This window comes from Neopsephotus bourkii, unplaced genomic scaffold, assembly GCF_033783945.1.
Source record: "Neopsephotus bourkii isolate Nb327-2 ecotype Australia unplaced genomic scaffold, CSIRO-AGI_Nbou_v1 NB_1707, whole genome shotgun sequence".
In the NCBI taxonomy this organism is placed as follows: domain Eukaryota; kingdom Metazoa; phylum Chordata; class Aves; order Psittaciformes; family Psittacidae; genus Neopsephotus; species Neopsephotus bourkii.
Window position 1 is genome coordinate 2,026,555 of NW_026902181.1, and position 24,548 is coordinate 2,051,102.

Genomic DNA, 24,548 nt, shown 5'->3' on the forward strand with positions numbered 1-24,548 from the left:
TGAGATTTTTGTGGGGGATGTTCCATGATAATTAGATGTCCAGTGATAACATGTGGTCTATGAAAAGCATCATCTGTGTTTCACTTGCTGGGTATAAAAATGAAGATATTTCTGAATCAAAGGAGTGCATTTGAAGTAGAATGTATGGTGGTGTCTCTCCCAGTTCCACAGCTGTGGACAAGTTAAAAAAAATACTTCTTTTTTCTTTCCTCTCCCAAAGCAAGCTGCACCTCCTCAGGGTTGGAGAGTGCAGGGAGGTGGTATGTTGGCTGTCCAGCCCAACTCGTGTGCCAAGTGAGAGCTGGCACTGTAAATGGAGTGGACATGGAGTTCATCAAGGAACTGAGCTCAGAGGCTCTCTGGAAACAGCTTTCTTTCCTGAGACACCTGGGCATTGCTTCCAGAGAGCCCTGGTCTGCTCTTCTTCGGCCTGTCTCTTTGCATGAAACAAGTCAATGCTGTCAGTTCCCTCCCCTAGGCCTGTCCTGGGTTCACTATAGCAGCCATTTTTCTCTTCCTAGTAGCTGGTGCAGTGCTGTGTTTTTGGATTTAGTCTGAGAACATCGCTGGTAACACACCGTTATTTTAGTTGTTGCTAAGTAATGTTTACTCCAATCAAGGACTTTTCAGTCTCATGCTCTGCCAGTGAGGAGGGACATAAGAAGCCAGGAGGAAGCAGAGACAGGACACCTGACCTGAACTAGCTAAAGGGGTATCCCATATCACAGCACGTCATGCCCAGTATAGAAACTGGGGGGAGTTACCCAGACAGCGCAGATTGCTGCTTGGGTCGTGCTGGGTATCGGTCAGCAGGTGGTGAGCAGTTATATTGTGCATCGCATGTGGTTATTGTTTTCCTTCTCCCCTTTTAGTTTTATATTCTCTTCCCTTGTTATTTCCCTTATCATTATTATAATTGGTGGTAGCAGCAGTGGTTTGTGTTATACCTTAGTTACTGGACTGTTCTTATCTCAACCCATGGGAGTTACATTCTTTTGATTCTCCTCCCCATCCCTCTGGGACTGGAGAAGAGGGCAGGGAGTGAGCTAATGGCAGCATGTTTCTGAGTTACCAACTGGGCTTTAACCACAACAAGGCCTATCAGTGCTTCCAGAGAGTAGGAGCACTCATTTCTGATGCATTCTAAATTAAAGGCACTGCTGGTCAGTTCTGTAATGACTCACATTGTGAAGGTTGCCTGATCCCAGCCTTTTCCTTGTGTGAAAGCGGCCAGCCACAAGAGAGGGGACCTGGGCAGCAGAGACTTGGTGGAATAGGGGAAGACAAGTTGTCTCCTCAGCAACTTAACAAGCAGCTCTGAGCTCTTGTACAATTTATAGAATAAGCCACAACCTGCCTCTGGCCTAATCCTGATGTTCACCATGTGGGGCTGGGAACAAAAGCTTGGGTCTAATTCTCCTCCCTGCTCTTTTCCCAATCCAGTTACAATGAGCCAGGTTCAGAATATTTCTGCTCACTGCTGGTTTAATGGTGAGGTAAAGCCATGCCTGGTGGAGAAATGGTCTTCTGGGTTTCAGAGACCTCGTGTTGAGCTGTTCTGTACAGATAGCACAGAGGCAAGCTCTGGGGCTGCTTTGCCATGCGATACTGCCATTTATCATGTAGGCTAGGAGCGTGGGCATGCCAGCTGGGTGAAATTAAGCTCTAGGCCCAAGGCTTTATTTTACTGCGGCTGTTATTAGTCTGGATTGCAGCATGCTGAGATGGTTATGCTGCTTTTGGAAATGAGCTAGCTTGCCTGGTGTGCTGGTGGGAATGTCTGTACGGCACTATTTTGTACTCTGCAATCCACAGACCTAAAGGGTCAGGAGTCTTTGGTTGTTTATTTCCTTTCTAAATATAAATTCAAGCAGCTTGTTAGATGCTTTTGTACTTGCAGTGTTCTGTTCATGAGTCGGTTTTATTAATAATGGTGGAACTTAGGGTAAATGAAAACAGAATGAACATTACGGTCCCTGTTTGAAAAACGTGAACATATAAATTATAGTTGATTATTCCCCTGAGTTGTCATTTTCAGTTAGTTCCCTTAGAAAGATGGTGACAGAAATGGTCATTAGAAGAATCACAGATAAAGTGATTGCCTTTGCAGATGAGCTCTCAAGAGGTGTTTTATGGCTAGGGCAGTATTGATGGAGACAGAGCAGTCTGCACAAGGAGAGGTTTGGCCAAACCTCTGGAGTAAGATTATGCAGCGCCAGCCCAAAATGTGTCTGGCTTCTTGCAGCCTTCCTTGATTTAGTGCTTTTCACTCTGGTATTAAATGCAGAGGTGTTGATATTTTATGTATATGGTAACATTGTTCAATCCACTCATACCAGAGATGAAAAATTAGTTTAGAGTAAAGATGAGCTGTAGCACGAACTTCTGTTCCAAAGCCTATATGAAAAGGAGAGTCTGATGCAGTGCTAAAATTGGTCTTGGCAAAATTAGATGTTGTTCTTGCTTCTTCACAGGCTTCTGTGTAACTGTGGGCAAGCTGCAGTCTCAGACACTCCCAGATATTAAGAGGTCTCACTCTCCTTCATGTCAGTAGGATAGGTGCCTAAATAGAAGGTGAACACTTAGGCATTTTAAAGAATGTCAAGCCTTAATCTCTCTTCTCCTTTTGTGCTTGACAGAGGTGGCCTGAGAGTAAATACACTGAAGAGCAAAGAGTGCTGAGATACCACAGTAATGAGGCCATTATTGAATCTAAGCATGTAATTAGGTGGAAAATGTTTGCCTTCATAATGAATGGATGCTCTTCCACATACATTCCTCAGTAAATTTTCAAGTTCATCCTTGCTGTAGTTCCACAAATTTCACTGTGTATCTGGGGATGATTTTTCTTTGACAAAGCCAAATGGAGGGGAGAGCTTTTTATCTCAGAGAACCAGACTGAACCATAAGGAGAACTATGAAGTGTTTCCTAATGAGACACCTAAAAAGACACTGCAAAGAGCACAATGGAATAAGGGCAAACCACAGTCTTAAAATGTAGTTAGTGGAGCAGAATATCAGCTCAGCCTCATACGTACCAGCTCTGCAAAGCAAATTTTAAATGCTAAATAAATTATCCACACCTACTCTTTTCTGTTCAGGCAAGCTTGATTCTTTTGCCTGGTAAAATACATCCAATGGAATAAATTTGAGAAGAGTTAGCTATCTGATTTAGTTGTCACTTACACTGGTTTTGTGCCTGTGTTTACATGGGCATGAAAAGGGCTCATGGTACTGGCTTTGCCCTGAGCATAGTCTCCTCCCTGCCTGCATGTTCTTGACTGACCCAGATGATACATGCACAATCCTCATCTACCTTGATACTTTATAGAAAGGGCCTTGGTGCAGAATTATGTAGTGGATCTGATGTGTATTAAAGAAGCAGCCCAATTTTTTGACTTTGATCTCTGTTGGATATAAGTCATTGGTCATGTGATGCTTGTTTTTCTTTAAAGCCAGCTATATTACTCCTCACTTGCAGAAGTGGAGGCATCAGTCAAAGGTTTGGCATCCTAGAGTTTACAGTTGCAAGAAACTCATCCATTCATTGCCTGGAAAATTAACTGGGACATCCTGAAACAGCATCCTATGAAGTGTTTTAGCTGTGGTATTTGATTTAGTGTTAAAACTTATATCATCTGTAATGGTAGCGTTGTCTACTAGATAGCTGCTGAATTGTGCCTTGTGCTTCTTCTGGTGGTATTGATTATAAATTGGTTGATTCCTCTGGGGAGCACTCAAATGAATGTGCCTGCAGTTAGGTGTGATGAATCTCACCTGAGCTGCTGCCAATACTGGCAGCAGTCAGAGGGAACTGAGAGGAAAATCTAGATTTCAGTCTTCTCCCTGTCTTCTCATAAAAAAGAGATACAAGCATGTATGGGTGATCTTTCCCTCAAGTAGCATGGGAAGATAAGCTAAAACACACTTCATCTGCTGTTAGTTACGTTGCACATTGCCATGGCCAGATAGGATAGCAGTGACGGTGTTTGTAGCAGTCCTCGGCTGGGGAAACCCTCCCAGGAGCTGCCAAGAGATCGAACAGCAGGACCTTTCCAGTGCTGCTCCATGCCCCCACTCTGCCCTTGCTGACCCAGTCCTACCGTGATCCCACTCAAATGCCCTCACCCTCAGCAAAGCAGTTCTCAGAGGGTAATGGGGAAATCAGTATAACACCAAGGACACATCTAGAAAAAAATGGAGTTATTGGTCCAGGAGCAAACAGATGGTCTCACCTCTGTAAATTCCTAGGTCTCAGCACCCACCTCTTTTGTGTGTCAGCAGAAACAAGCCCCTTCAGCTTTCTGCCTGTAAATGGGATTGGTTTGGAAAATACACTGAAATTACGTAGAAAATGTAAGCTTTTAATTTGAAAGAAAGAAAAAAATAAGAATTCAAACAGGGAATTGTACTAATTAGCTGCTTGCTTGTATTTAAGAATCAACCTGGCAGAGATTTTTCATTATTTTGAAATCCCCTCCTTAAAAAAAGATAAAAATTAAAAAAAAATTAAGATATTTAAAGGACCCATAAAACCCCTACTCCCCACTTTATTTCCAGCAAGTTCCTCACAGCCTCAGACCAGCAGCCAGGACTTCCACAGGAGGAACAGTGCATGTTACAGTTTGCCAGTGCAAAGCAAAGTGACATCTCTACAAGCTCTGCAAGAGACTGTGTCTGGTAGTTTGCTTGCATTGTTTCACACTGAGTCAAGCTAGAACAGAGACTCCTCTCTTGGGCTTTGTGTTTCTGATGTGTGTGAAGTTGTTACAGGTTTCAGCCCCTCAGCACTGCCAATATTGAATATTACTGTGGGAATTAGTCCACCTCTAGGTATAGCAGTTCTTTTGTTCCGAGAAACCATCAGGAAAACATTTCAGGTCAGAGCTCTGCTTTTCTGTCTAACGGGTAGGTCTTTGTTGGCAAGATCTACTTCATCTCCAGGGTTACGCTGGGAGACAGGTTGGCACCCCCAGCTAATGACTGGACTGAACTTTCCCCTGCAGTAACTGGATAGCTGTACAGCTGTGCAGGCTCACAATTTGCTCCTTGATTGTCAGTCTCCTGACAGCTTTTTCAGTGGAACAGTTTGAGAGGAGTGGAAAGCCCTGCTTTGGAGACACAGAAGTGTTTTCACACCTGAAGTGTAATTTCACACCTTGTGTTGCTCAGTAGATAAGTGCGTAAAATATCACATCAGAAGGGAACAGAAGAGGATAGAAATGCCATAGACAAAGACGGAGGCTTGTTATTTATTTCCTATCTTCAGCACACTCTGAAATAAGCCTCACTTGCAGAATCCTCAGGCACAAATCACAAAGGGGTTAGGAGGGGACTTTTCTTGACAAGTAATCTGTTACCATCACGTGCAGAGTGAGGTGAAAACTTACACTGAGCTGGGTCTGTGGAACATTGGGACAACAGAGCTCTGCCTGAGACCAAGGTATTAGTGATCATGCAGCAGAGGTAAATTAATTAATACAGGAGCAGCAAGAATTTTAAGGGTGGATTTATAGGAACACTGACCTGAACCATCCCTCTTTTGTATCTACTAAGCCTTTTTATTCCTTATATTGACTTTAAATAGTGAATAAAACTGACCTTGATTCCACCAAAAAAGTTTGAATGATGACATCATTGTACTTTCCTTCAAAATCAGGACAAATGAGAATTTAGAAAAAGCCTAGAAACTGTCATGTGAGATCAAATAATTTCACAATGCATGCAGGTTTCCTTTCCATCTCTTTCAGGACACTTTTTGTTTCCTATATTCAATAAAGATCATAGAGGCATTCTTCCAAAGGAGAGTGGTGGATAGGCAAGTGAAGCCAAGGCAAGCCCTGGTAAGATGGCCCCAATGAAGCTTGACTATGAGGGAGAAGGGGGAAGGTAGAGACTCATCATTTGATGGAGAGAATCCGTAGAGATGGCTGATAGTTTCCGTTAGTCTTAGACAGGTTTGCTAGGCATGGGAGCCAGATTTCCTCCTCTTTTCAAGAAAGTAGAGCTGAAACATGCATCAGTTTCATCCTTTTTCTTCACAGCTGTATATGAGGAAATCCATTCCTGCTGTTTCTCATCTCAAGGATTTTCTAATGACAGCAGTCCAGCCCTCATCTATTATTCACTGTAGGCAAAGCTACTGTACTTGGAGGTTTGGGGGGTGTTTTTTTGACTGCTTGGGGCTTTCATTTATTCTGCCATCTGTGCCTAACATATTATTTCCTCTTTTTTGTCCTAGATACTTATGGAAAGCTCTGCCTGCGCAACTCTGTGGGTCAGGAGATGTCTCACTGCAAAACCTCCATCCGTCGAGGACAGCCCAACCCTGTCTACAAAGAAACTTTCATCTTCCAGGTTGCTCTCTTCCAGCTCTCTGATGTCACACTAATGATCTCCATATATAACAGACGCAGCATGAAGCGCAAAGAGATGATTGGATGGATTTCTATGGGTCAGAACAGCAGCGGAGAGGAAGAGCAAAGTCATTGGCAGGAAATGAAGGAATCGAAGGGTACACAGGTCTGCAGGTGGCACATGCTGCTGGAGTCCTAGTGGTTACCAGGGCAGCCTGTGGGTCCTGATGTGATGAGCTGTCTTTCCTTGTTCTCAGTCAGCAGCGAAAAGCTGTGCTGTGGCAAGCACAGTGCTCTTACGGGTCACATGCGCTTTGACCTGACTTTTCAGTATCAGCAGTCACAGGTATTAAAGATGGCAAGGCCTGGGAAGCAAGTTTAGTTCTGGTCTTTCCAGGTTGTCCTGCCTATTGTACATCCAAATAATTAATCCTAGGGAGAAGCAGTGTGAATACCTACAAAATCTTCTCCACTCATTTTGTCATAGGTTTGACCATCATAGGACAATTTTGATGCTGTTTTCTTCTGGGGTAAACTCTCTCTTCCCTCCCTCCCTTATTTATGTTAGTGAAGCTTGCAGATATTCTTGCTATGCAGATAGCTCACAGAAAGGCTAGCCTGCATGCAGATCACATTCTCTCCCTTTGTATTACTGTGTTTCTACGTCCTAGAAATAAGCATTTGATACCACTATAAACTGAATGGTGTATTTTTCAGGCAGCATGGGAAAGCACTCTTGAATTCTTTGTCAACTTTCAAGTGCCTAGACATTACTACTGTTTTTTCTGTACTAAAAACTGATATTAGCACTAAGCACTATTAGTACTTTCAACTAAGTATCCTGTGTACTTGTTAGCCAGCATTGTTGTGAGTTTGCATGAGAGATACCTAACATCAGTTTTATATTATAGTTATACAATGCATGTTTAGATGTTTACTTGAAGTTCCTGGCTTCTGTCATCACAAATACCAAAAAAGACTAGAACAAGCTGCACATCCACCTTTGTGCCTGAATCACTCTTTTCTGCATCACTGTTTTACTCATTTTACTTGGCTTTTTAAGCAAGGTTCATTCAGAAAAGCATTTTGGTGAGCATTATACAAAAAGGCTTTAGATTGTGGTTACTCTGTGACTTTGTTAAGCACAACTCAGTGCTGAGGGCTCTTTGAATGTGCTGTCCTGTACTATCTTCTCAGCATCTGAAAGGGGACTGGTTTTGACACTGAGCAGCGGAGGATGCCGGACTGTGTCACCTCATCTCTGGGGCGAGCTCTCCTGCAGGCAAGGAATGGGATCCAGGGGGCCCCCCTTGAGGAGCTGCTGGCTCTGTTGAACTAACACCAGAGAGAAGTATTATGCTTCCTGACTTTAACTAAAAACAATGCAAGAGCAGGCTTGCTGGAGGAGGCAATGACACTTTTATGTAGTTATGGTACAGAGTATATTGTCATTTTCTATTTTAATCTTATGTCCTGTCTCTGTGACTTGAAGTTATGGAGATGATGGATAGGGGACATGTCTTAGTCTGCTACTCAGCTGTTGAAAGTTCAGCAGTTGTTAGCTGTTGCAATGCTGTGTGTGACACAGCAGAGGATGTTCATCCCTCCGCTGCGGTGGTGGTATGTAGGCAGTAAGATGCTGAGATCTTCAAATACTATCAACTCCCCTTTCCTGCTGAGGATAGCAAGACACAGGAATTATTTTGCTGAAAGGGTTTGTCTGTGATGAATCACATCATGTTTTGTTTTTATCATTTACTGAGACCTGGCACCAAATTCTGCCTCCTACTGTAACAATGTCTCCTTCCCTTCAACGGTGCTGTGCAAATCTAACTAATGCAAATTTTGGCACTGGCTGTTTGACCAAAACTGATACTCAGTGCAGGTTTACATCATATACACCCAGGCTAGCCAGACCCTGCGGGCAGTGGTGTGATACGTACAGGTTATCCCTTGTCATACACACAGTCTTTGTCTGTCCTCGTGAGGCAGACAGAATAATCTGCATGCAGAAGGACATCTGGTATAAGTGATACAAATTATTTGACAGGACACGGTTTTATATATTCTTATCACTTACCTGTCTGAGCATTGTTTTTCTGATGGTGGGTGTCCTGTGTAAGCGGGTTGCCCTTACTGCCTAGATAAGCTGGTGTAATACCTGCTTTGCACTACTGGGGCTTTGTATCGCAAATAACCCAAATACAGCTCAGCAAGTAAATACATTTTTGACGGCACTGTTAATGTTGCTGCTTACCAGTGCAAGAGAAAATGAGCATGTGAATGGTAACCAGCGGAATATAAATGTTTTTATATCATGTACTTTTATTCTGGAAAAAAGTAAAGAAACAGCCCAATTGAAAAGGTGCATTTGCTGATTTCAGTGTTTTCCAGTCTCTGCATCTTTTTTCCTGAACTGCATAAAATGTATATAGAAGTGTTTATAATTAATTTTATTATCTGGGATGTGTATGTATAATAAACTTAGTGAGGTTCTCTTCACAACCTCTTGAGCCTACGGAGTATTGCTTATGTTTCATGATTAGCTAAGGGGAAAGTATAATGTTTCAGCAGTGAACTGGAGATAAACCAGATTTATAACAGTGTGATTAAAAAGAGTGGAAAAAATACTCTTAAAAAGTAATGAAATAAAGTGGTTTTGGACTTCCATGCCATTTTCACATCAAGATCTTTTCTGAAGATACAGCATTAAGGGAATTGAATTTTAATATATAATTTCAGTGTAGAGTATCAGGAGTCAGAGCAAAGCAAGTGCAACTAACTTACTTAGAGTAAGTTAATATCTGAGCATGTTAAAACCTTACTCTCTGATGGAAGCAGGTTGCTGCATCTTTGCAACAACACTTTGGCCTGATTTTTTGCTAGAAAAGTTTAGAGGGAAGGGAAAAGGGATGGCACAAAGGGGTTTTGGAGCTGCAGCTTAAAATGTTAGTGCATTTGTGGGGTTCATTATGTTCCTACTGAAGCAATGGAAGAATTTAGGAATCTTGGGATGAATACAGTGCTGGATGGTGGGGTTGTTCCTGCTTGCTACCTTGATTTTTCTTGCTTTGGTGGCTTTTTTTTCTTTTTAGGATTAACTGTCTGTGAAATGAAGGCTTTGCAGCAGCTCCTCCATATTCCGTATTCTTCTCATTGACAGATTGAATTAGCCATCGTTAATACTGATACAGCCTGGGTTTGTGCTCATTTTCTTATGTAAATACAACTGCCCTTTCAATCACTGCTTCAACTCCTTGTTTCTTTTGGAAGTAGTTGACAAGATTGAATTCCCAGAAAGATTGCCATTCCTTGGGAAACTTGACATGCATTACCTTGCAGTTGGCAATCGTCAGTAGACTTAAAGCCCTGTGCTCCATTGGCTTCCCTCCACATGGATGCTGATGCTGGTACCTACCTGATCTCTGCTTCTGTGGGGCTCCAGGTGGGGAGAAGAGATGTGGAAGGGCCATGGGGAGTTTAGCAAGCAGGAAAGAAACAGCTGACCTGGTTCTGGGAATGCTTGGGACTTGCAAGTTCAGATAATGGAGGTTTCCTAATGCACTCGTGTTTTCTAGGCTAATTCATCCCCTTCTAACACCACTGTCTGGAATCCCCTTATAGCTTATTTGAATTTTCTTCTCTTGAGAGAGAAAAATAAAATAAAAATCACAGCCTGAAAACCCACAAAACCATTGTGTGGGAAAGGAACTAAATGCACTGGCATAAGCCCAGAATATTGTGGGCAAGTGCTCTGGACACATCTCTCTATCTTGAGCAGCATCGTTCTGCTAGCTGCAGTCTGTTCCTTCCTTGGTCTCTCTCCAGCCAGCATGCCCCTGTCCTGCCAGGCACTCTGCTCTTGTTTTAGTTTTTGTTTTTAATGTGTATCGACAACAGAACAGAATGATCTCACCATGTTTATATTCCCTGTAATGGTGACTTTCAACTGATGCCCACAGGAATGAGTACCTCTTTTAGCCCACTGAGCTACAGCTACAGTTTACTGAAGTGCCCATTTGTAAAGGCTTTATCTGGATGGTCTGCTACATCATTTGATCTGTTTGGGTTTCCTTTTTACCAATGTCTTTAATTACCTGGACCCTGCTGCGGCCTGCTCTCTCCTGTCGCTCTGGCTTGTCTGTGTTTCCCTTGAGGGGTAAAGTGGGTTGTGCAGCTCCTGGGGCACATGAACAATACTTGGGTATATATTTAGCGGCTGCAGATCCTGATAAGTTATTTGGTGCTTTACATAATCGACTGGTCTTCAGTCATGAATGTCTTTAGATGTTCTTGGATGCACAGAACTAAAGGCTGCTAGTCGCTATTGATCATTTCTCCAGCACAAAGCTGAAGGTGGCAGCTTGGCAGAGGAGCAGGCGTTTCCTCATTTTCTCCTTCAGTTGAAGCTGGTGATGACCTTGGAGCTAGCATGCATGCAGAGCTTTCTTTCCACTCCCATATTTATCATCATCTTTAATCTGTGTGATCACAGCACTTCATCTCTCAGCCTCTCAGCTGCCTTCTGCCCTTCAGCACAAAAGGTGGACAGAAAGGCTGAGCAAAGAATGTGGCCTTCTCTATCACATTATCCCCAAGGCTCCTGGGGAGCTGACTCCTGGAGGGGTCATCTTAAAGTTATGATGCTCACGACCAAGACCTTGCTGTTCTGCTTTCTAGTCCACTTGTGGAGTTTGAAGCTTGCTGGCTGGGCTGTGATACTTTAATAGTTATGAAGTAGTGACACTCGTTCACTGCAATGTGGACTGAGTTAATGACAGAGGAAACAACCTGTTCTCTACTTGCTTTCTTCTTTCTTTTTTTCATAGCATCATGCTCTGTAAAAGGACAACAGAGCCTGAAGGAATTAGTATGCAGGAACATCCACTTTCCATTTAAAATGTACTAAGTGTGATGTTTGCGACTATGGTTTGAGGGGAAAAAAGCAGCCAGGGTTTGAGGGAGAACTCACACTTTGAATGAGGCAGTTTTTTCCCTTCAGCATGCGCTACCCCAGCAAATACATTCTCATACCCCAGGCAGTGATGCTGGCTCCCAGCTGATGTGCTTCTGTGAGAAAAGCAGCCAGAAGCTGACAGATCCTAAAGCTTGGAAAGACGTACAGGGTAACTCAGTGTAGCTGGTTTGGGTGTTTATTCAGAATCTGGTGCAGATTTAACAAGCTGTCAGGCACGAAATGAAAACCCCAAACAGTGGCCAGGAAGGTGGTGGGGAGGGAAGGCTCTCAGTGTGCTTGTGCTGCTGTAGAGCTGGAGGTTTGCTCACTCTGTACTCCAGAAAGCAGCGCAGCCGGACTGCACTGGCATGAAGCCTGAGCTAAAACCCAGTTTCTCTGCATGATTCCAAGCTGAAGGCATACAGCTTTTTTTTTTTTTGCTTCCTTTTTTCTCAGTGCTGAGTGAGCTGGTGTCTTCCTGCAGCCTACGCTGTAGGCCCTAAGAAATGAATGTGTAAATATTTTGTCTCTCACAGCAGTCCAAGGTCATCTTTCTGGAACAGCAAACAGGCACAGAATCCAAAGAAGATCAGTCTGTCATATGAGTAAGGTTAGCATCTGCACTTACAAATGACAAAGGCTATTAATCCTCATGCTGTAATCCCCAAGCTGTTTGCCAGCTGGCAGCAGGAAGATGTTCCTGCTCAACCCACACAGCTATCCATGTTTTTTCACCTTTATGAAGCAGATATAGGTCAATACTGTAGCCTGGATAAAGAATTTGGTAGATACCATTCATCTCTTCTAGTGTTACAATCCCTTTGGCTCCACACAAGCCATCTGTACAAATGAGGGTGTAAGAGCAGAGCTGCTGGCTGGGCTCTCCCTGTGCTGCTCCCACAGAATAGAAGGCTGAGGGTGAGATTTTCTTCCCCCCGCTCTGCTCCTGAGTTTGCCATGGGAGGATGAATTTTGACATCTTTCTGCAGAGCTGAACAGCCTGAGCTAAGCACTGTCACTAGACAGGTCTTTGTACACAGAGCAGGAAAACCCCAGTGCTTGTAGAAGGCAGGTAGAAGTCCAACGCTGAGACTTTTTTCATCCTAATTTGGGAACCTGTGTGGTATTTGGGTATTGCCCATCACAGGGACATAAAACCCAGAATCCTGCAAGGTATCATAGATGAAGCAGAAAGAAGTCTGCTGCTTGGAAGTGATGTGGGTAAACTGGTAGTCCATATGATCCTGCACAGCAATAAACTATATGATCACCATGTTACAGCTAATGAGCATTAGGCAGCTGAGGTTGAAGAAAGTTGAAAAGGGGACCCAGGAGTCTGATGAATGTTATGAAGCTCCATTTGGACCTCTTAGTCGCTCTTCTATCTAGAAAATTAGAAAGCAAATAGTTGGATTTTACTTAACAGAAGTGGTTTACCAGAAACCACAGCTCCTTGAGCAGCTGCAGGTGTGAGGAAGTGAAGACGTTAGCTCCTGGCACTTGTGTTTCCTCCTGGCTGTAGGTGACCATGAAATAAGTAACAAATACTCTGGAGATGTCTATCCCCTGTAACATCATACTCAGCATGGGCTTATCTCTGAGCAGTAAGACAAAAATCTGATCTTGGCCATGAGTGAAGAATGAGAACTCAGGATTCAGACAAAAGCTAAATTCTCTCCTGAGTCCCACAACCATTAATTAGCCTTGACCTCAAAGGAAGGCACTTCATTGTTCCAAATACCTCCCTCTCCTTTAATTTTTCAGAATTAGGATAACACTGCAAATTTCTTTCATTATCATCTGGGAAAATCATACAATTTTGCTAGCTTTCCTCATCCCTGTTGTGTCTGGTTAACACTTTCCAGGCTTTTCCTTCACACTGTCTCCATCATTGCATCTCCCATCCTCTCATTAATATCTATAGAGAACTGCCTGGTAGCAATATTTTGTCTTCATGGTGCTCAGGATAAAACCTATCCTCCAATCTTTTGCTGTCACTACATGGCACCTCAAGCACAAGTTTTTCATTTAAGCCAGTACCATACCTCTCCTATAGTCTTCTGCTGGCATTGCTGTGGTTTTTGTCTTGCTGGGCTATATTCTCAACTGTAACTTCACTGATTTTTTCCCAGAAGAGTTTTGTTTGTCAAGAAGAGTAAATGAAATAATCATTTGGTAGACTCAACATTTAAATACTGTGTGGTATTTATATGTTGTATATATAAAACTGTTTTTTATGGTAGAGTGCCCCAAGGCATTTGCATGAAGCACACCTCAATGTATATTTGACTGTTGATTTAAATATACTGTACGTAATAAGTTATTTTTAGTGTTTATTGGTTTATGTCTATATTGGAACCATATACCATTTCTGGCACGTACAGGTTTCTGTTGTCTCACTGTCGAGATCACAGCTGGACACTGGTGATGCAGTGCTGAGGGGTGTGTGCATCTCCTCTTTCTTTCGCAGGCCCTGTGATGTGGTAGTTTTTCCTCTCCACCAGCTTTGCCACAGGACAGCATCGTAAACTCACTTACTGCATCTCCTTCCTGGTGTTGAGTAGAATAATTGCCTGTAAGGTTTTTCCTTTCATTGCTGTCATATTCTCAGCACAGACTATGGGCAGGTAGTGAGCTGGTTGGTATTCATAGTAATTCAGCTCTGTGGCTGAGGGTGCATCAAGAGTAAGAGAGATCTCAGCACTCCTTTCCCAGCCTGAAGTGTACAAGCACAAAATTTATAAAATTGATCACTTTAAATACTAACAGTGCAGACAAATCAATAGAAGAACAGGTCGCTACTTCTGTCAGTTCGAAAGTAAGACTTCCAGAGCTTGGATTTATTGCTGAATTATTTTTATGGGAAATGCATCTATAAAAGGAGAATTGTTCATACTGAGAAGGTTGTAAGAAACAAATTCATATACCCTTTTCACTTTGTAAAGTTCAAAGATTTGCACTGAAAGTTTCATCTTCAGTGTAGTTAATAAATGGCTGATATTGACTGGTGAGGCCACTGGAATGGCACGATCATCATTTCGTTTGGTGTGTGTGTGATAGAAAGAGCTGAAGTGCAAAACTGTGATAAAAAGATGAAAAATAATGATGAAAAGATGTTTGGCTATTCAACAGAAAGCATGGTACGGGTTTATTCTTAGTTTTCATGGACTTGACAATGAAACATTTTTATTCTATTTAAGTGCTAACGTGCGTGATCATACAGTATATTGTCTCTTGCTAATTATATGATACGTTTGGAATACTAATGTCTAGATGATATCTGGCTGGGAAAAAAAAAAGCATTAAACCCAGCTTCTGCAGAGTTCTGGGGTGAAATTATCCATGCACACATACAACCATCCCCATCTTAGAAACAGTCTTATTTTGTTATGGCAAACACTGTTGTTACAGGTTTTGATGAATAAAATAGAAGCAGATGGCTCATGTAGACATGCAAAACTGACGTATCTTCCTTTTTTTTAATATCGTGGCAGAACAGAGTGAATATGCATCTAGGAGAGGTGGATGTGTTTTGTTCAGAACAAAGATGCAGGTGTCTGGTGTATAATGAATAACTGGGAGGAATATGAAATATCCCCTTGGTCCCCTTGCCTGTCTGCAAGGACAGAGAGGCCCTATGGCAGGAGGTGGGGGCTGCTGGGGGCTTTAGGGATCTGAAGAGGTTCCCATGCTGCACATGCTTGCCTCCCCCTGTATACCACCTTCCAGCCAGCTCTATGACGGGAAGGAAAACTGCTGCCTATGCATGTGATGCCTGCTGCTTCCCCATCCCTTATCCAGACCCTAATAGGAGTTGGGAAGCAGGCCCTCACACACCTTCAGTGGTGGTCTTCCAGCCACTGGTTCCCCTATACACCAGTGAATGTGTTGGTACCTGCACCAGGGCATGTGGGAGTCAACGTCACCAACATGTTTCCTGTGTGTAGATACCAGCTTTGCTGACATCCAGACCAGGTGTATAGGATGCCAAGGGATGTCCCTGTAGCAGTTGGAGTGGCCATGGGGTGTATGTGTCTTGCTTTGGAAACAGGTAAGAGCTCAAGCACTGGGCTGGAGAACTGAAACTGGACTGTCATGAGGTTGCGCACGTCACCGCAGTGGTGAGGGGTATGTCTTTATCTTATGGCTACATTTGCTTGCATGTACCTTTGATCACAATGTGTTCGTGTGTGCGGTATACTTCCCCAGGTCGCAGTTGTAATCCATGCCTACACTGAGACAGAAAAAGCTGTAAGCTAAAAAAAATGTCCAAATTGGTGATTTTGAGCTGGGAGTAGTTTGTTCCTCTCAGAATAGCAGTGCTATCTTTGAAGGAGACATAAGAAACCATGATTTCTGAATCCCTGCTGGCATCCACAGAGCTGGCTTTCCAGGACCAGCCCAGAAATAGTTTCTTTTCCTGGCAACAGTTGGTAGCTTCAGTCCCTGGAAGCCTCGCAACAGCAGCCAATATAAGCCATGTCTGGGTGCACAGAAAACCCAGCCCAGAGTCCTTCATCTGAAAAATGGTGAGGAAATGGGGTACTACACTAACTTTTTTCAGCCTCAGCTGCCCAGGGAGACATGGAGTTCAGAAAAACTCACCTTCTTTGGTGCAAATTGATGATGAAGTATGTGTTTTACTCTGGGGTCTGGGAGCCCAGGTGGGCACTGCTGCCAAGGCAGTGGCATGGCCTGAGTTGGTAGCAGGGCAGTACTTTCCTGGTCTGACTATTCAAATGCTGTTTCACCCCATGCATTTTTCTGAAAACCACTTAAATTCACCCTGCCCATCAACTGGCCCCAATTTCCTCACCAGCTCTGCTCTATTTCTCCCATGTAAACCCAACACAAAGGAGCACCAGCAATTATTCTAAAGGACTTGGCACTGCTGGGAACAATACACTTGCTTTGCTGCTCCTGCAGTCTCACAACATCCTTGTGGGAATGTCCCCAGCCACTCTGGGGTGACAAGGGAGGTGAAGGTATTGTCACATTGGGTGGGCTCTCTGGGTCTGATCACTAACACAGGGCTAACCAGAGTGGGTTTTGTTTTATTCCTTTGGGCAGGCTTGCCTGTGTCCCCGTGCAAGCTCAGCACACCCTACAGTGAAGCTGCTGGCATTGAACTCAGGGAGAGTGGGGAATGGGCCATATGTCATGGTGCCAAGACTTGGGCAGCTTGGCCTGAATGAGGCCACCCATAAAGCTGCTGGTGAAGTATGTTAGGCTCTCTATGTGCTTGGTGTACAGCATTGCTGTGCACATATGAGGTTGGGTTTAGCAAGCTGCTTGTTGCTGCTCTTGCTGGGATGTCCACTGCTCAGTGTGAGCACATGTGGGTCTCACTAGGCTTCCGGCTGCGTTTTGTTTTATTGTTCTAATTATCATGTTCTTCCTCCCACTGTATTGTAATCCCTTGCTTAGAAAGGCTTCGTTCCTTGGTGAAGTACCAAGTATTGTTTTGCCGAGACATGCTTGCTTTCATGCTAATTTTGACCAGTTGGAAAAGTCACATTTTTAATGTCGGGAAACTGAGTTTTGAATTTTAATGAAAGAGTGATATAATTTTTCGTGAGAGGGTGAAAACATTCCCACTTCTCAATCAGCTCAGTTGAGGCTAGAGAAGCTGAGCTGTCTGCCATCTGTCTCCTTGCCAGTCTCTCTTCCACCACCGTAATTTTTTAACAGGTTGGCCAATTTCAATCACATTTGAAGTAAGAGTAACTGTCTCAAAGACAATCATGCTTCTACAAACGTTATCACTTGACAGAGGATCATTTACAGAGAAGCAGAAAGAACTAGGCAAGGGGCGGTCCATCAAAACAACATGCGGTTCAGGAACAGATACAGCTTGTGCTGCCTCTTGTGCAGTCTCTGCTAGAGCTGGAGGTGTCCAAGGGGACATGGTGGAATTTGGTTGGTGGGGAAGATGTAGGGAACAGAGAGCATAAATGCATAGGAAAATGGGCTTTATTGGTTCTGCTCTTCCCCAGCTTGTTCTTGAAGTTTCTTGAAATTTTTAAAAATGTAAAAGGTAAGAAAAACCAACCAAACAAAAAATTTCAAAATGCCAACAGATTTTCTTGTACAATGAATTGGAAAACAGAGCAGAAAACAAAGTTCTAGTATGGGAAAAACAGAAAAGAATGGTCTTTTAGGATGAAATACAAAGGCTGCATTTCAGGTGCAGGCTGGAGTAACATCCCAAATCATCTGGTCCCTCTGAGGTTGGCCAACTGCTGGGAAGCATCAGCAGGGTCCAGAAACTGGATGCTCTCCTCTGCATTTTCTATGACAAGTCAACAGCTGGGAAAGCCTTTGAGGATCTTTGTCTGTCAGAGTTAGCTGAGTAGGCCAAGCCAGGGATCAAAATTGGTCCAGGGTGTAACTCCTTGGATCTGAAACTGCTCAGTGTTTCAGGTACAAATGATAAACATTTCAGGTAATTTTTATCTTTTGAAAATACCTCCTTTTAAAAATACCTCCTGCATGCTGTGTTTAGAAATACAGCAAGTGTGTAGGTATATGCTGCCTGGGAGGACTGGTGCTTTTATACATGCATCTTTTGAGCATTCGGTGCTTTAAATTCAAGACAGTACATTAACTCATTTTTCTTTAACAGTTGGCTTAAGGAGACATAGCTGCTTTGAAATGAAGGAACTAATTTTTGTCTATTTCTTTGAGGCAGTTAAAGTAAATGGTAATGTTCTGGGGTTTTATATTTCTAATTGCTCTAAACCATTTAAAATCAGATTTATTATAGCACTGACTATGCTAAGCAATCTTGCATTAAAAAGACAAAAAAAAAAAAAAAGGAAAAAAAGCTGCTGTTTTATTGTCTGCCTGTCCAGGCTTTATCTTGTGCAGTACACATTTAAAGTCTTATCTTTTCAAATAATACCACTGTCAATAGAGACTTTGGTCCTAGTTCATGGTTCTGTTTAATTTCCACTGCATTAAAAAATTGTGCGCTTCAGCTGGGTGGAGATTTCTAACCAGGTGTCCCTGGCAGAGGGGAAAGCTCCTCTTCAGATGAGGACAGGAGGTGATCTCTTGTGCTTCCATGGCCCAAGGAAGGGGATGGTATGGGGTGGGGTGTGATGGAGCAACTGCTGTTCATCTTGACAGAGGTCCCCTTTCAGCCAGCAAAGCAATGCTGGTTTATACTGTCAGGGGATCTGTTTCCTTGCACTCTCTGCCCCCTCAGAAAGGGGACAGAGAAGAGCAGCTAGACTTGGATTGAGGAAGAATTTGCTCTGGGCTAATCAGGGGTTGGAAACACTTCTTGGAGCCAGCTGGGGAAAGATTAGCTGACCTCTTGGCTGTAAATTATTGCCAGCTAATAAGTCCTGATTGTGTGCTGACAGGAGAGGGGAAGGTGGGTCTTTGCAGCAGAAATTGTGTTGAATGTTAAAAAAAAATACAATTTCAGGAACACTGGAGTAAGTAAGCCTGTCGTTCATTGAGCTCTTAGTCACAGAGTAGGTGCTTCTGTGTCTTCCTTTTCTATCTCTGCTTACAGAAGTGATATTACTGAATTAATTATGACATCTTTGTGAAGAGCTGAAGAATTGCTCAAGTCCTCTATTCAGCGGCAGTGAAATGTCAGATTCATCTCAGTAAATTTAAAATTGCACTAACCTGAACTATCGCTACTGACAGCATAATAATAAGTCAGGTAATCAAAATCAATTAAATTCCAATGCCTTCCTATTGTCCTAGAAAATTCAAATTTGAAATTAGTTTGAGTTCGTTTGACTTCTCAATAGAAAAAGCAGAATTTCAGAGATAATTTGAAACAAGTATATGGCCATGACTGATCATTTCTCAAACTGCAAAGATAAGAGGAGCTGAGTGCATGTGCATGTATGTCAGTGCATACCAAGTACCAAACACAACCAGATACTCAAAGTCGATGGAGTGACTTGTTTGAGGTTGTTGTGTTGGCATATGTCAGCTGGGATTCTGCCTGCCAAGGCTCTGTTAAAATTTGGATGAGATATTGATCAGGAGAATGCCAAACAAAGTGTGCCTCCATTCCCACCATGTAAGAGGGAGAAGGGCTAAGCCTGGTACACGCTCCTCTGCAGGACCTCCATGGAGCAAGCAGAGAGAAGGGAGCTCTGTGTGTCCTACCAGCAGTGTCATGCCCAGATATGCTATGCATGGGACACCCATCTTCCAGATCACAAGAAAACAGGCTTGTCCAGATGCTGCCAAAATGAATGTGTTCCCACAGCACCTCACCTTTCTGTTTTGGCACTGGCTGAGTCTTTGAGTCACCTTCAATAGTAGGACAGGGCATGGGCTGGAGTAAGCAACTGCCCAGATGGTGGTGGCATGAGCATGAGGCTCTCGGGAGCAGTGGTGTCCGTCCCCGGACACAGTCACAGCTGGGAGGCACAAAAGGAATTTTTTTTGCTTAAGGAAGTTTTCTCTTGGAGAAAGGTGCTGAGCAAAGCCCAGGCTGAGTGTCTGGGTCTGATCTAGGTTAGTGTTGTGGTGGTAACTTCAGTGCAGCCACTGGCACCAATCTGGCTTGCCAGAAAAGTTTGTCTTGCGCAACCACTTTTCCCAAGTCACAAGTGGCACCCTTCTTCCAGGGGAGACCCCTACTGCTGCCTGGAGTAACTTTTTTAATAATAATAATAATTAAAAAATATTATTTCTAAACACTCTTCTATCTTCCAGTATCTGCCTACAGAGTTAGGATCTTTGGAAAAGGGATTTCCGCTCTGGGCATGCTATCTTACACAGGTACTATTTTACTTACTGCTTTTAAACTTTTTCTGAGCTTTGCTGGCTGGACCCTTGGTTATGAGGTTAGGCTGAGTCTGATATCTCACCTATTTCCATAAGGAGGGTGATCAGTAGTGAAATCCCCCATGGTAGCTGAGATGCAGGAGTTGCCCCACCCCACAGTAACCTGTTGTTTTGTTTGGGAGAGCAGGAGGTTTGGATCGTTTTGCTGTGTGGCTTCTATTCCTGCAGTAATCCCAATTCCTGCCCATTGGATTTCAGAATGCTGTGGTGCCTCTTTGGGATCACAGGTGCATGTGCCTGGGTGAGGCCCATGGCATGTGGTGGAACATCCCAAAGGCTCAGGGAAAAAAACTGTGTGCCAAGATGTGGTGGTGGACATGGAGGAAGGAAGGAGCAACTAAGTCAAAAGGGAGTAGTGTGACTCAGAAAGACCAGACAAGCTGGGCTCTCTGCTCTTGCTACCAGCAGTTTCAGGCACAGGATTATGGTTCTCCCAATCTCCCCTGAAGCGGCAGATCTCTCCGCCTCTCCCCGGGCTGCAGCTGACACCTGGCACCCCTGCGGCTGCTGATACACTCCCTACGTCCTTCCGCCTGCCCCGAGGGGAGGCGAGGTTGTACTGCCGGGCTGTACCCCCAGCAGCTCTGGCTTTTCACACCCCATCCCCTGCCGCAACGCCCCAGGCAGCTCCTCACCGCCTTTCCAGCTCCAAGCCGCGGCATCTGCTCCGTCCTCCGGCTCACCAGGCGGTGCGCGTCCCGCTGGAGGGACCTCCCCTCCCTTCTTTCCTCCCTCCCCGCGGCCCCGAGTCGCGCCAGTGATGGACAGAGCGTCACGGTCTCCTAGCAACGCTCCCAGCAACTCTCCTAGCAACCGGGCAACATCTGCTCCCGCTGGACCAATCCGAGCGGGGCACATCTGGGCACCCACCTCCGCGAGCTGCAGGGACCCGCAGGAGCTGCCATCGCCACCACCGCCGCCACCACCTCCTCCACCGCCACCACCTCCTCCAGGAGCAGCAGCGCTCCCGGCAGCGAGAGCCGGACGGGGAGCAGCCCCCCTCTGGAGCCGGGGCTAGCTGGGTGAGTGCCGTTGAGCTGCCTTTGCTGTGCCAGGGACAGCAGCCGTGGGGTTGTCAGCGGGGCTTTGCAGGTGGGATCTGCCCAGAGGGCTTTAGCAGGTGGCTGTTGATGCGGAGTAAGTTTTGTATTTGTGAGCTCTCGCCTTTGCTGCATTGTGGAAGAGGGCAAAGAGCTGAGAGGGAGGCTCGCTGCTTGTCCTGCAGCGCTGCTGGCTGTGGGCAGAGGTGCCTACTGCTCTGCCGGACTCTGGCATGCTCTCCAGAAGGTCATTTTAATCAGAGTCATCTTTTACAGTCAAAGCTGAACTCTGAAAAGTAACCATAGCTACTCTTTCTTTGCCTGTTAATGAAGTATCAACCTCTAGGATGAGGCAACTATCTAAATATAGTTGTCTTATAGCTGTGAGATGCAATGTATGTGCTTTTATTTTCCTCTTGCAGGATTTAGACCTGTTTATTTACATTCATGTTCATAAAAAGTGTGAGTGCCTCTGCATACACATGTAAAAGTGCAGAGTTTGGGCATGCATGTACATATCTGTGATTGTTTTTCCTCCGGAGTGGGAAATATTCTTACTACAGCATGCCAAACGCTCCCCCCAGAAGGGAATGCATCAGCCAGATGCTGATGCATCTACTTGCAGCCTAGAAACAGTACCATACATAAGGCAAACACTGAAACATGCATGCTGCAATAATTCTGTTAAATGAAAACAGCAATCTGACTTTCCGCAGACCTGTATTACTCTACAGGCAGTGTGGTGTGTATGATAGAAAATTAATGCTACTACTCAAAATAATGGTGTGGTTTTAATAGAAACCCTTTAAACCTTCCTCTGAGGCTGAAAAGAGTTATGGAGAAAATAATGTGCCACTTTAAGGGGTAGTGTTGAGGGCAGTAATCATGTTCTAGCTCAGGAAACTTCCGGATATTTAGAGGAGCAAGCTGTATTTTTGCGGCATTTACTCTGAGAGGGTTACAGTTATAGCTCTGAGAGACTGAAATGATTTTTCTTAATGGTTTATTTCACTTTTCTGATGTTTGAAATAGAGTCCAGGAAGCAAAGTCAAAGTTAGAGAATTGGATGTGACATCAGAACCCTTATTTTCTCCCCTTGGGACTGCTGAAATAGCACTTTCATCTCTTGTGGTCCATCTACTTGCTGTGTATGTTCTGACTTTGCCACCTAAACCATGTGTGTTTCTCCTTGACCCACCATGACAGATAACCACTCAGCAGAGCTGTGTTGCCAAAAATGCTCACTGAGCCTGTGTGAGGAGGAAATCTTACCAGGACTGCTGAGGTTATCCCTTTGCAGATTGACTTCTCATCCTCAGATAGCTAACAAGTTTGCAGACTTTAGCTGGTCAGGCTTGCCATCAGTGAGGGGTATTATTTGGATCAGTGTGGAAAGGGGGCAAACCTGGAAATATGATTTTATTCTATTGATAAAAGCAGCAGGACTACAGGGAGCAAGACAGGAACAGTCAGTCATTAAGTCTCATGTCTTTGTGCACTCATGAGAGCTATTCAGGTGCTTGTGCCTTACACACATGTGTGCCCAGGGAGAATCTGCAGTTAGGGATATCTGCAAAGCAATTAGCAAACTGAAAGAAAGGCAGTTTTAAAGTGCAAAGCCAGCAGCTCCAGCCAGCAGACAGCAGCACAGCTGTGGGTCCCCAGCTTTCTGAGGGTCAATTAAAGGGGGCTTTCTCCGCCTGAGTGAGGAATAAGACTCGATACTCTGGAAGGACTGAAATCGATTGTCAGTCTGTGTGAAATCCTGGGGCTGACATGTGTTTTCGATCCACATGTTCACCTGCCTGTGGTCTGGTAGCTTTGCATTATCAATTGGGAGTCTGACAGTGGGACCAGCTGTTTTTCCTGCCCCAGAAGAAGGGAAGTGCAACAGCATAGCATATGAAATTAGAGGAAGGTTTCAGCTGAGTACCCCCTAATTGCAAGTGCTGCTAAGGTTAGAGATGGGGGAATTTATCACTGCAGTTTGACAGCAGTAGCAAGGACATGATGATAAGTCTTGCCATGCCAAAGTCACGTCTCCTGCTGATAACAAATGACAATTTCTGTGTGCTTAGAAGCCTAAGGTTCTCTATTTGTGCATGCAAGAGGTGTTCAGAAATGGTTTCCATCTGAGCCAGCTTTAGCTTGCATACTGATTATTCTCCTTTACACTGTGATAGGAAACCCTGCAGGGCACCAGCACATTTGACTCACCACCTTCCGCGCGCAGTGTTGGCAGTTCTGTGCTTACCCCCTGCAGACGTCTGCATCAACAAGCCAATAGTACCAGCTCGTACAACCCCTTTCACTGCAGCACCGAGCAGGCAGGGATGATTTTCTTCCTGAAGCGAGGCAAGTATAGAAACATTCCCAGGGTCTCATGCATGAGATCTGGGGCAGAGCTGCTGTACAGACCTGGGGCTTCCAGGTCCCTCTCTGTTGCTTGAGATGGAAAAGCACAAGCTTTGTGTTTGTTTTTTTTTTCCTTGGCTGTTCAATCATTTGTTAAATTCTGTCTTGCCTCCTGTCTGAGCTATCTTACAGCCCTGTGAAAAGCACCTGGCACTAATTCGTGCCTAAGAGGGGCTCCTGTCACTGGGGTGATGCAGGAGCACAGGGGCCAGATGAAGAGTACTTCTTGCAATTTGCAGTTCAACTGTGAAGTTGCCATGTTATAAATCTATTTACAGTCCAATTTAGATAAGATAACCTTCTGTCCAAACATGCCTGATGACTCTGTGGGTACCACACATACAGTACTGTAATTATTCCTGTAGGAATAAATAGGAGCAGGCATATTTTACTTTACTGAAAGTACAATTAAAATCCTAATGAAGCTGCATTTGAGAGATTCAGGCTTGAGACAGAGACATCTATTCCCTTGCTGCTGTGCATGGGATTTATGTTTCAAACTTCAATTAGTGTTAATGGCAGCTACAGCCGCTGTCCTCCGATGTGCCGTGAATTCAGAGCAGGCTCACACCACTGGGGTGTAAACACTGGCCAGCATGTGTTACAGCACTGAGCCCTGGCAGTGTTACCTCCCTTTGCCAATTTTACTGAGTCCTTGGTGACTGGCAGAGGGCTCACAGCAGAACACTGTCGGGATGCTGAATGTGCTTTTGAGAGGTACATCCAGGCTGGAAGGACAAACTGCACACTCTGGACTCAGTGCTACGCCGGTTAGTCCCCATGGGGACATTTGGCCCTGTGCCTTGACTTGTGGCGTAGTGCTGAAAAAATGTAATGTGATTAAGATGTATCTGTCTCTGAGCTTGACTGAAGCAGAGGCAGTGACTCATACCACCTTGCTGTAACTGTCAAAACACTTGGCTTGTGAGAATAGCCTTCTACACAAAAAGCACT

At 44.3% G+C, this 24,548-nt stretch overlaps 3 protein-coding genes across 3 annotated transcripts in view; 2 read left to right on the forward strand and 1 right to left on the reverse strand.

Moving 5' to 3' along the window:
• The window catches only part of SYT16 (synaptotagmin 16), a 105,112-nt gene extending 98,291 nt beyond the window's left edge, over positions 1-6,821 (forward strand). Inside the window, exon 10 of the mRNA XM_061376456.1 lies at positions 6,242-6,821. Within this exon, the coding sequence (XP_061232440.1) occupies positions 6,242-6,555 (314 nt within the window). The 3' untranslated portion in view covers positions 6,556-6,821. The remainder of the gene's footprint in view (positions 1-6,241) is intronic.
• The window catches only part of HIF1A (hypoxia inducible factor 1 subunit alpha), a 266,600-nt gene that overhangs the window by 150,576 nt on the left and 91,476 nt on the right, over positions 1-24,548 (forward strand). The window lies entirely within an intron of this gene.
• LOC133224740 (uncharacterized) lies at positions 13,630-21,314 on the reverse strand. Its single transcript, XM_061376503.1, has 3 exons — positions 21,029-21,314; positions 20,775-20,945; positions 13,630-14,029 (listed from the first exon to the last, which is right to left on the reverse strand). Exons 1-3 carry the CDS (start codon positions 21,312-21,314, stop codon positions 13,848-13,850), a joined length of 639 nt encoding a protein of 212 aa, XP_061232487.1. The 3' UTR covers positions 13,630-13,847.

Coding starts and splice junctions, on each gene's coding strand:
- LOC133224740 (XM_061376503.1), bottom strand. CDS start 21,314: ATGCAGCAAAGGCGAGAGCTCACAAATACAAAACTTACTCCGCATCAA. Junction 20,946..21,028: donor GGCGATGGCAGCTCCTGCGG/GTCCCTGCAGCT, acceptor CCCGGTTGCTAG/GAGAGTTGCTGGGAGCGTTG. Junction 14,030..20,774: donor GGCTTGGAGCTGGAAAGGCG/GTGAGGAGCTGC, acceptor TGTACACTTCAG/GCTGGGAAAGGAGTGCTGAG.